Source organism: Gavialis gangeticus, unplaced genomic scaffold (assembly GCF_001723915.1).
Source record: "Gavialis gangeticus isolate Ggan-Ray unplaced genomic scaffold, GavGan_comp1, whole genome shotgun sequence".
NCBI lineage: Eukaryota > Metazoa > Chordata > Crocodylia > Gavialidae > Gavialis > Gavialis gangeticus.
Genome location: NW_017729006.1, coordinates 26,815,535 through 26,828,057, shown reverse-complemented (window position 1 = coordinate 26,828,057; position 12,523 = coordinate 26,815,535). Strand labels below are relative to the sequence as shown.

The following is a 12,523-nucleotide window of genomic DNA, read 5'->3' as shown; positions in this document are numbered from 1 at the left end:
ATTTCATTGACCTCTGCTGGACTCTCTCCAATTTGTCTACATCCTTTCTGTAGGTGGGGGAAGGGGGCGCAAAACTGGATACACTACTCCAGAGGTAGCCTCACCAGTACAGAATAGGGGGAGATAATAATTTTCTATGATTTATGATTCTATGAGTATCTCTTCCGACACAGTATAAAACTACTTTAAAAAAACAAACAGGAACTTGGTAGTACAGTTTTGTAGGAAATCCCTAGTGATCAGAAAATCTTGGGTTGGAGCAGAAGAGATCACTGTTATATGGCTTCCCAGTCCTGGGTGTTACAAGTGACTGTCCATAACATAGCTGTAAGATGTAATACAGCTGGAAGGGTAGCTTCCAGCTGAAAGCAGCTCAGTGCAACTCCTACTGGCTCAGCCTGGGGGAGGCTCCCTTTTGGCTTAGCTGATAACTCTGCTGCCTACAGGCCACTGAAAATACCTTTTCCATGACTGTCAGAATTTGTTTGGGAAAGGGAAGCATATCTCTCTGATTAAAAATGTATTACTTGGCACAAAGCAGCAACCTGATTCTCTGTGTGGGGAGAGGGACACAGCATGCCAAGCATAGGAGGAACTCATCATAATTCTTTTTGTATCAGCGTAACCCATACACACTTAAAAAACCAAGAGCAGATGGTAAATTTTGCAAAGCTTTGCCTCCAAGCTGTTCTGTCAGCAATCAGCATCGTGTGGATTCTGTTAAAAAGCCAACCACAATACTAATTTATAGTAAGCCAGTGCTATTTCAGCTGATACAATGGTACCTTTCATTGAGCCACACTTGAAACATTACCTGGAATATCTTACTGCCAAACTTGCACACTTTCACTTCCTCAGGAGAGACATATGAGATGCACTCCTTGCAGCAGTGTTCCTTGTTCTTATTGCATTCTCCAGAAAGTGAGCACCTCCTTTTACACACCACTGTAGAATCCTACGTACAAGAACAGAAGGACAGTAAAGAAAATGCTGATTTATTTGTTTGCTCTTTTTCCCATTACCCGTGGTGACATTTCTGTGAACATAGTAATCTTTTCACCTAAGGTGTCTCACAAGTACTTTTGACAAATCAGGTCAGGGAAAAAAAAAGATTATTGAATTAGGAGAATCCTTCACAATGTGTCAATTTAACTATGTAAGAGCTCATCCTTAGCTTGCATTTGCTTAGCCAGGCAAAATCCTACCATGTTGTTTTGTTAGCTATTGTAGTTATGGGCAAACAAACAAATTACAGGGAATTAACAGGGGGCAGGTTTTTAATCACAGATCCATTGATGTATGCCAACTGTCCATCTGCCCACTCTGATCCTGTGGTAAGTGAAATCTAAACCCATAGGCTAGGGACAGAAATTACAAATAAACTGGTATAAATGATCAGAAACCAGTTCAAATGTGTAACACAACAGAAGTTCAGTACATATAAACCACTTTCAAAATGGCTGAAACCGGTTTAAAATAAATCTGGATAGTATGAGACTTAACTGATTTAGGTTAAATCAGTTTATTGAACTTCTTTCCTAGATCCCCTGTAGATTCAAGTTAACTCAGTCCCCCTGCTTCTCATGATGCTTTGCACCTCCCCTGCAAATCCCCCTCATGGGCTGGGTGGGCTAGCTTTGGCCCAAGCTGTCTGGTCCAGCCAGATGGCAGGTGTGCTCAAGTGCCCCCCGGCTTCTGGCCTAAGCCAGTACAAGCACGTGGCTGCATTTCCAGAATCAAAAGTGAATGTCTGTTCACTTGATTATCAGTTCAGTCTACACAACATAGACTAACCTGTGAAGATTTAATCTGTTCAGCCTTGGGCTCTTTGATTGTTTGTACTTAGTTCTGTTTTATTCAGGTGTAAAGTTGCCCTAGCTTAACTTTCACTTACCATAATGTAAGACTGTACTGACAGGCAGTTACAGCAGAGCAACTGACACATGTTAAGTCCCTGAACCTTTTAACTCACTGCAATTAGATTTTTTGAACACACTATTGTTGTCCCTTTGCCAGGGTATAAATGATCTAGGTAGTACAGAGTCAGGCCCTAGATCTTCCCAGTATTGCAAATACTAATTTAAAGCTATAAAAGCAGTGTCATACATTACTGTCTTACCTTGCAGGTACATGTTGTGCAGTTGTCATAAATGAATGAGGAGCCATTGTCATAAACGTCACTGCGAAAGAGGCAGCTTCCAAACAAGAGGTCAAATACTTTCCTCTGGCCTGAATATAAATAACCATGAAGAAACAGAAAGAGAAAGAGAGAGAGAGAGAGAGAGAGAGAATGTGGTTGAAAGGGTATTATGCATTGTCAAAAATAGCAGGGTTTATTGTCACCAGACCAATTAATATGCAATGTGCCATTTCATGTGTGTTCCCATTTTGGTGTATAAAAATGTGTTCTTTGACAGATCCCTATCCTTTTTGTAGAGTTTACTAAGATGAATGTCTACTTTCCTTGTAAAGGAGGAAATTTTAATATGACTTATGGCCTGCTAAATTAGAAAACTTTCCCCTTCACCACCATACAGAATATGGTATACCTAAATCAATTTTGAATTACCTAGTACACACCTCTAATAGGAAAACACTTAAAGTATTTAAACTACATTTGTGCTGGAAAATTGGCAAATAGCTCTATTAAGTTAAACTGGTTCAAGTGCAGTTTAAATTGGTTTAAGCTTATGCCAGCCAAATGAAATCAATTTAGTCTGTCTGATGCAAAAAAATTCTGCACTGACCAGCCTCTGTGAAGATACGTCATATATTCCTTTACTGTAGAAGATATGTCATATATTCCTTTTGACATTGCCCTCAAACAGAATTGCATAAGTTATAACCCTTTACCACATATGTCAAGTTACCTATATTAATCAGAAGGGAGCTATCTCAAAATAAACAAAGGAAAGGAAACCAAGAGAGAAACTATATACTTTATAATCCATAAAAAATGTTTGATTCTCATGTTAGTAAAGGATAGGTTAGGGCAAAAAATAGTGTCTGCAGGATGCCCAAAGTTCTACAAGACCTTGCAAAATTCAGCAAGCAATGCTAAACCTCAGCTGTTAACTGCAACACATTATGTTATTCCATTAGGCAAAAAATTGAATACGAGTAGAATGAACTGCACCCTTCTGAGGTTTATAAACTGAGCATCATGAATTCTGGTTGCATGCAGGTCTTTCAGGTAATACTATAAAAACCATACAGTGTCCTTGTCCTGCCTCCCTTCCCTGGTACCACATTTGGCTGTATCTAGCTACCCCAGAAATGACTGCATTTCATGAGCATTTTGTATATATCTGCAAGTATATGTTCATTTGATATATAATCCTCTTTGTAAAAGGAAATTATTGTTACTGTTGTTCTCATTTATTGAAGAGTTTTTTATTAACTAAAATCTATACTAAAGAAAATCAGAAAGAGACAGATATTTGATTAGGAATGGCAGCATGGAAAGATATGGGGAGTTTGGAGGATGAAAAAGGTATGTTCTGAGCCAAAATAAAAGCTTAGTGTATGAATTGTTCTCAATTCCATTCCTTTACCATACTATACTCTGAGGGTGCTGTGGTTTCATGACCTAGGCAGGTATTTATTTATAAGGTTTCCTGACTCTGAAAAAGTTTCAGGCAGTCAAAAAAAAGTTAAGTGTTGTTAGAGAATGAAGTCTTCTATAGCTGGGAGTCCCCAAACCCATGGCTCTTTCTGCCCCTGCACTAATCCAGCCCTAGAGAGAGACACAAGATGACAAGATGCTAGTAAGGGATTATGTTGAACACAACAAAATTGAGCCTCTCACCCAGGTAGTTCATCATCAGCTCTGTTCTGCCTTCAGCCCCTGCCAGACTCCCATCATGGTGGGCTCTCACTATTCTATGTTTCTGACACAGTGAAGTTACATGTTACATTTAGGCTGTACTAAATGTGCGAAATGTTAAGTGGTGTTAAAGTTAGACCATGCTGTGAGCAGTCAAATCTTAAGGGTTAAAACTGCTTCTTTCCTGCACAGCTCTGACTTGCCAATAGAGAGCTAGTAATCAGGGGCATAGCTAGGACACCTGAGCTCTATCCCTACTTGAACAGAGGTGGGGAGGCAGTTGGATAGGGGGAGATGGAAGCAGTGTATCCTGGGATGTTGGAGGACTGCAAATACCTCTTCTTACTTCCATGGAGCAGACTGAAGTTACCCTAACACGAGATAAGTAGCATAGCCCAGACTTAACCCTCACCTGAAGTGGCATAACTTTGAGATGCTCAGAGGACACTTAGCATGAGATAAAGAAGTTTAACATGTGGATGCTCATATTTAAGAGCCCTCACTGTGGTCCAAGTGTAATGTGTAACTTGACTCGCACACATTCAGGATAGTTTAATTAAAGAATAGTGGAAGTGGTATTAGCAAAATAAGAAGCCAAAGTTGTTGTCTTCTTCAGTGTTTGGAATGATTAGGAAAAGCTGGCTTTCCCAAAAGGTCTTATTCCCTCAGCCTCACATAGGTTCATTAGGACACACTGGGCACATCTACACATTGCCATATGGCAACATGGCTATGGTGCCATGCTTTAGTACTTCCCTTTGGAAGTACTAAAGCATGGTACAGTACAGGTGGTTATTGAACTGTGCATGCAGCACACAGTTAGATTTTGCCACTACGCCGCTATAGTGGCATGCTAAACCAGGGGAGCATGCCGCTATAGTGACTTGGCTGCTGATCATGTGTAAACCCACATGATTGCTACATTGTCATAGCACACCATACAGCAACGTGCAGACGTGCCCACTGAAAGCCTGTCTTCTAGAACCTGCTGCTCTTCCTTTCAAATTTGACCTGAGTTGTTACCCAGAGTACATGACCTGCAAAGCCCCAGGGCATGCATCCTCTGGAAATTAACAGACTTCTGGTATCAGATGTTGTGCCATCATCAATCCTGAAAATTTTATTGCCACTGGAAAGAAGACAACTTTTATCACACCATGAACCTGAAGATTATAGTGCTACTACTGGACCAAAAGCAGGGGTTAGCCAGACTCCACTTTTAACTGTAGGGAGTGTCTGATCTTAACAGCACATACTCCATACAATAATCTATGAAGGGTAATGATTACTAGTTCAGTTCCACTAATTTGTAATTTGACCCTTATTCCTCACATGTAGATAACTGACTAAATTTATTCTTCCTGGTACAAACTGGGTCCCTAAGAAATTCATCTGAAGCCAGGTAATCCTTACTATTTATATCAGATGATATTTTGGAGAAGGCATCATTTAGATACATGTGTGGAGGGTTTTTAATTAAATGATATCTGAAACCTACTGATGAGCTCTCCATCTTAGATTACAATGCCACTCTAAGCCATCAACAATCACACAAATTCATGCATCTTTCTCCTTTCTGACAACAACTGTTAAAAGTGATGTTTCAGTTGAAGGTTCTCCTTCAACCTGTATTTCTTCAAAGTCAAGAATGGGAAACGCTGCTTGAATAAAATATCCAAAAGTAAAAATCCTTCATGGATTCATGAATGTCAACAAGCAACTTTCCCTAAACTCAGTCTGCTTTGCAAAGCATCCATAATAAGGGTGGAAAATATATTTTTGTCAGTCTATGACAACCAAGGTCTTTGAACTCCATCATTCTTCCTGAATTTTGTTCTTTGTACCATGCTTCCTTCAAAACACTACCATGTCTATAGTTGCCACCTTCCTGATACAGCAGACTGTTGTTTTCATCCAACTTCCCTAGTATTTGATTTAATAGGTTACAATTAGCTAGGAATTTGTACAACAGGTGTTGTACAAAAACAAATTGTGTTACATATAATATTCCTATGAAAATAAGCACTCACCTAAACATTTGGGGCAACATTGTCCAGAAGGAATGTGACTGAGGTGCTGGGGACATGACAGAATAGGACAGACTTCTTGTATGCACTGTGTCCTGCCTCCCTAAGGGAAGATAGGCTTAATTAAATTAGGGGGAAAAAAACATGCACATACACACATACACACACCACAGAGGAATGCATATATTGATGACGAGTCTTAAAGAAGCCTTAGCTGAAGCAATATTTACACGCATATATTTGCATACAGGGACTAATGCCAGGTACATTCAGCACTTTTTATATCCTTTGCATAATCTTGGAATATATTAAAATTTTTCATTCTAAAAAGCAATAAAAGTTATAACTGTTCAGTGAGACTTTCTCTTCTAACTGGTGTCTGAATATGACCACAGAAAAAACAGATTGAATGCATTATCTATGAAGTTTTTTTTTAACTTCAAGAAAAAGTGAATGATTCTTTTCCCATTATTTTCCACTTCTTATGCTCTTGTGGCTCAGGTTTTGTTTGGAACAGAGAGTATTGTGCTAAAGAAAGATGGAAATGTGTTTTCTCCCCTTATTTTTATTATTTCAGAAGCCCAAATTAGGCAAAAATCAGTAAGACAGCCAATCCTTAAGAAAATCTAAATCCAACCCTACAAATGAAGAACTCTTTAGAAGAACAAAAGAAATCTGCCATGTTCAAAAGACAAAGAACCAATAGGGACTAGGAGAGAGAAAGAGAAGAAAAAACAGAAGAAAGCTGATAAGGGTGCATTCAGAAGGATTCAGACAAGAGACAATGAGGGGAAAGTCAAAATAAAAGACAAAAGGTTGGAGAAAACAATAGCAGATTAACAAAAGTTAAAAGTGAAGTAGATTTTGGATAAGGGGAGATTAAAAAGAAAAGAAAAGGAGATGAACCGCCAGACACCAGGCAAAGAGACCAGGATGGGCAAAGAAAAGCAAAAGGTAAATTTAAGAGGTAAGTACTGTTTTGTCCACCCCTGTCCTTTACAAAACCATTATTTCTTACTAGTATTATGGTAGTGCTATGAGGCCCTGGCCAGGGATCAGGGCCCATTGTTCTCAGTACTGTGCACACATGCTATAAAAAAAGACCATATAAAGGATAAAAATATTTCAACCTAAGCAATATTCTGTTTTGATTATACAAGAAAGGTAGTTATTGGCAAACGAGGAGGAGGAGGCCTTTAATTTCTCCACTGTGTTGTCCAGACCCTTTTGCATTTATCTCTAAACCCCCATTCAAAAGTCTCCATGCAATTGTGACAGGATTTCAGGTTAGCCATAAAATCAGGGCGCCTTTGCCTTGTTACTACAAAAAAATTATGAGTAGTCTTCAACTATATGCATTTAAGATGCTTCTCTGACCTCCAGAGAGAGAGAGAGACAGACAGACATGGAGAAAACATTTCAGAGTTTAGTGTTTAACAATTATGATACAATACTCCACTCACTCCCAATGACACAATACCATGGTTAACCATGAGGAAGGTTTATATGTATGGGGACCAGCAGAATAAATGCTAATACTGTTGGGAAGAAATTAAAATATGTTGTCTGTACCACATTCTTTAACAAGATTTCAGACACTGGACTGTCCAGAAAGAACAAGTTTTTTCACCTATCCCAAGGGGGCCAGTGAAGCATCCTGAACACGCATGGCTATGGACTGCTCATAATTCTTTCAGCACTGTATTCAAAAATACTGAGTTTATTGTGGGCTGAAACTGCAGATCTAAATTAAGAACCAGACAGGAAACCTTGACAAAATGAAATTAATTCCTTCATTGAGGATTCTTCTGATGCTCAGGGAATAGTTCTTTCAGAAGAGGCACAGGTGCAGAATGACAGGAAAAATATATATCCAGGGCTCACCAAAATGCTGTTGTCACTCCATCAAGGGAAAGGCTGAGAGAAGACAGAACTCATGCATAAATTATAATATAGTGGATGACAAAATAAGGCATGGAGCCCTCAATGAGACACAGTGAAAGGGACAGAGAAAAACTACTGATGGGTCAAGAAAGGATTTCACACACTGGGTACCCAGAATGAGCCATTTCAGGTTGAAACAGCCACTGAGCAATCTCACTTAGAGACTTTGTTTCCTGAATTTCCTCCCCTGAATCATTTTGGAGTCTTACACATTTGATTGACTGAGGCAAAGTGTAACAGGGAGCCCCCTTTGTACAATCCCCTTCTGGGCATTGATATAACAGAAGCCCCTTCTTGCCTGCACCCTCCCCCCCTTTTGTGCATTTCTTTTTCCTTCTAAGTATTGGAAGAGACCTACTACAAGCTGTGGCAAGGCTTGGAGCAAGCCAGAAAGCTGAAGTGGCTTTCTGTAGGAGAAACCTACAAGCTGCATCTACATATCAGTTGAGCTAAGTGTCACTAAAGAAAATAAAAAAACTAAAATATCTGCTTCAAAGCAAAGCCTATAAGATACAAGAAAAGCCAAGGTTCATTGAAAGCATGACTGTAAATATATCCTGGTGAACACATTCCCCCTTTGATTAAGACCTATTTCCCAAAGCAAACTTCCCATATCCGTCTAAAGTTTTATGTTAAATCAGTCTACGTGACTGCATCTAACCTAACTCACTCACTGTCCCCAGTGACCTTTGATCCTTACTACCTCACATTGCATTTTTATATATTTCTCACAATGCATTTTGATATTTCATCTGTCTCATCTTTGCCCTAGCATTCTGTATTTTATGTTTTATACCTTTTAATTTTTAACAAATGTATTCTCTAGAGTAAGTCATACCTTGTATTAATAAAATTATTATTATAAGAATGCATTGGAATTGTATTACTGTATTGGGCTGGTCCCCTGAGTGAATGCATGAGTCATTTGGTAATTGAATGACAAATCAAGAGCCTCTGGCTGTTAATTGACAATAGCCTAGCCAGAGGAACTTACCATTACAAAACTCTACAAGCCATTTTAAGCCAATCAAGCCACCTGGAACCTGGCCACAGCCATTGAGTCAATCAAGTCAACGTTGGACTCCCAAGGTTAGACTCCCAAAACTACACCATTGGGCAGAACCCCCAGTGACTGTGACTGACAGCTGTCATGCACTGCTCAAGACCAATGTGGGACAGTGACCTCTGGACTGGGCAGCCAAGATGATGCTGGGGGATCACAGAATTATGCCAGAAATGGATAAGAGGCAGTGAAGTGTGACCCTCAGTGGTGCCCTCTCATCCAGCACCCAACCTACCAAGACAGAAGGACAAGCAGACGACCCACTTCTGGAGAAGACATCTCCTTGAGGAAGCTGATCATCAACAACAAACTCCAGCTTCCCAAACAGGTATAAACCAACATTGGTGCTACACTATTATTGCAGACATTGTATGTGTAAGGGTGTGTATGTGTTAAGGTGGCCAGTACCCCTCATAACTCAAAGTTTGCATTTATGATTTTATTGGTAACTTCACATCCCGTACAATAAATTAGAATTTATCATGAACCTGTGAGTTGGTCCTTTGTAGCCAACAAAAGTGCAGGTTTAATCCTGCATTGGGAAACCCCACTCCCAGCTGCTTTATTCTAATTAGGCTTTTTAACCTGGCTCATTTCTATGCCTATTGTTAAGGTGAGGGGTCTGAATTTATAACACACTGTGTGATTTCTAAGGTTGGGCCATCAAGACTGACTAACAATTCAGGGCTGCATAACACATGGAAGCTAATCTAGCTTTGTTTTCCCCACTTCAGATAAAAGGGTTGCATTGTCCCTACACCTGACATGTGAGTTCAACGGTAAATCAACTCTGAGGATCCTAAGAGAAAGCAGAACCATTCACTTTCCCTCTGAAACATCTTAGCCCAGACTCAAGCTTGTTCAGAAACTGGCTTCTAGAATAGTAAACCCATCTTCTCACATATAGTGCCCACTGCAAAGCCAAGATTGGCAGACTCCTTCAGTTTAAAGGATGTTAAGTGGTACAGAAAAAGTCTTTATGGCTAGGGACAGATATTCAAAAAGCCTGAGCCTAAATTGATTCAATCTTTGCAGATTAGGCTAACCTGGCAAGGCAAAAACAGTTTTGTAACTGGACAGACATGCCAGAAATGCAGGCACATGCCTGCAGTGCCTGGGGCTAGAAGCCGGGGGGTGGGGAGGGGCACTAGAGCAGCCTTCCCTTCCCTTCCTTCCACAGAGCTAAGCTGAAGGGGGCATGGCCAGGCCCAGGCAAGATGCTCTGATTAGGAAGGAGACCCCCACCCCCCGAACAGCCCAGCAGGGAAAGTTTATCACCCCTAACTCAGTGTTTATCACTCAATAAGAAAACAACAGAAGGACATGTCCAGCTACTTGTTGCTTCTGCCTGTTGATTCAGCATGGACAGTAGCCAGCATGTGGTCTGCTAGCTAATAAACAGACACCTCCTCAGCAAAGCAGAGGGGAAGGGGGAATCCCTGCTTAGCTGGAAGTGGTGAGGGGGAGGAGGGGGGAGTAGCCCACAGTCTTGTTGGAGCTCTGGCCAGGGAACAGAGGTGAGGGACCAGCCCTGCTGTGGAGCAGAGAGCCCCACTCAGCCCAGAGAATATGCTGGGATGCTGGGGGTTTCTGGTTTATCTTAAACCAGCAAGGGGTCTGGGACAGGCATTGCATAAACCAGTTTGAGCCAAATCAGTTAAGTCTATGTGTAACATCTGTTCCTAGCCTTACATTTATAGTTAAGCCTGCATTTAAAGGGAAGAGGGAGAACATTATCCCCCCTCTTTGCATCAACCATAAGTTGACTTTTCAAAAGTGACTTATGATTTTGGGTGCATACTTTAGGAGATTGTACTGCATCCTTCTCCCCCTGAAAGTCAGAGGCCTTTAAATGTCACTCAGATTGGACACCCAAAATTAAAGCATCCCAGATCACTAACCCACATTTGTGAACTCTGAGGCTAGGGACAGAAGTTACATGCAAACCAGTTTAAGTGATCCAAAACTGATTTAAACCTGTAACAGAACTGAAGTTCAGTGCACATAAACCCATTTCAAAATCGTTTAAGATAAACCTGGTTGAATGTAGTATCAGTCAACTGATTTGGGTCAAACCAGTTTATGAAACTTCTGTCCCAGACTCCTTCCTGGTTCAAGTTAAATCATAGTCTCCCAGCATGCTTTGCAGCCCTAGGCTGGACTGTGTTGTGCTGTCTGTTCCAGAGGGCTGGCCCTGCCCCTCTACTCCCTCGCTGGAGCAGTGAGGGCTGGCTGACAAAGGGAGTGGGGGGAAGGCAAACAAGACCAGCTGGAGATGCAGCCCAGCCTGCGGGGGAGCTGCTCCACCCCCCAGAGGCAAAACCCAGCTGGGGTATGGGGCCTGGGAGGGTGGTTAAACACCTCTTCTCTCATTCAAACTTACTGCTGACTGCAACTGTAGACTACAAATCCCAGAGGCACCTGGAATCAGGAAGAAGAAGTGATGAGCAACCCTACAGAGTCCTGCTGCTGTAATTCTGGACTGCAAATCCCAGAGACCTTGGGGGCAGGAAGAAGAGGAAGTGAATACACAGCCAGACAGCCATGCTCTAGTACCCCCTGGCTTTTGGTCTGAGCCACTTCAGACATGTGGCTGCATTTCCTGAATCAAAAGTATATGTCTGTTCACTTCTGTTTCAATTTAATCTCTGCATCCTAAACTAACTTGAAAAGACTAAATTGATTCAGCCTTGGGCTTTTTGACTGTCTGCTAACCCTAATTAATGCTTAGGATTTTACATAGAGGATATTTTAACATGAATATGTTGATCAGAATGGGCCCAGAAAATCCAGAAAACAGAAACAAGCTTTTAGTCAATACGAAATATGAAATGCTTGTTTGGTTCTACCTATTAGTTTTAATGCCTCTGTGAATTACACCCTTTCCTATTCCCTTCACTGCCCTTTTCCTGTGTTCAGGGGTTTTGTATCAAATTGAATAGCATCTGTCTTTCATCCCATTGTTGTTTCTGATTCCAGCTGTAATGCTGTTTAAAGTGCTAATAGTGAAGCAACATTCCAGCTCTCTATTCTCCCAGACAGATATTCCAGACTTAAATATTATCATATGGTGCATGTTCAAAAAGAGTCTGAAACAGATCAACCTGTTTCATTTAAAATAACAGTAACCACACCTGGCCTTCAGCTCTTTGAGACAGCTAAAGAGCTTTGAGCTTTATGAAAACATCAAAACCTCCTCAATACTACCATCTGGACTTTTAGTCTCCTAAAAATACGTAACCTTAGTAATCTTGAAAACAAAATTCCCAAAGGTTCTTCAAGCAGGATTAGTGAGACTTCCACAAATAGTATAAAATGAAGCTATGTACAAATACATGTAATAACATGCTACAGAAGGTGGAAAAAGCAAATGGAAAATTGTTTCCTGTTCGTGCTTCCTAATGCTAATTTTGGCCATCTGAGAACTAATGCATCAATCTGCATATTGTTTTACTGTGATAGACTTTATGAACAGTGCTAACTACATAAGTTGTGGCAGCAACTGGCTAACTAATAGGCCTGTGAGAAGTGAGTAGTATCCACTCAGAATTGACCGATTTGGGGGCAGTGATTTGATTCGGTGATTCAAATCACTGTCCCAAACTGATTCTGCTGCCAAATCAGCCGAATCTCTGAATCAGACAGGCCCCATCCCCTGCCCAC

At 40.8% G+C, this 12,523-nt stretch overlaps 1 protein-coding gene across 1 annotated transcript in view; it reads right to left on the bottom strand.

Annotated features, from left to right (window-relative positions):
* The window catches only part of BMPER (BMP binding endothelial regulator), a gene marked incomplete at its 5' end in the record, with an annotated part of 307,337 nt that overhangs the window by 180,445 nt on the left and 114,369 nt on the right, over nt 1-12,523 (bottom strand). Inside the window, 3 exons of the mRNA XM_019509034.1 lie at nt 815-955; nt 2,120-2,229; nt 5,857-5,956. Of these exons, the coding sequence (XP_019364579.1) occupies nt 815-955; nt 2,120-2,229; nt 5,857-5,956 (351 nt within the window). The remainder of the gene's footprint in view (nt 1-814; nt 956-2,119; nt 2,230-5,856; nt 5,957-12,523) is intronic.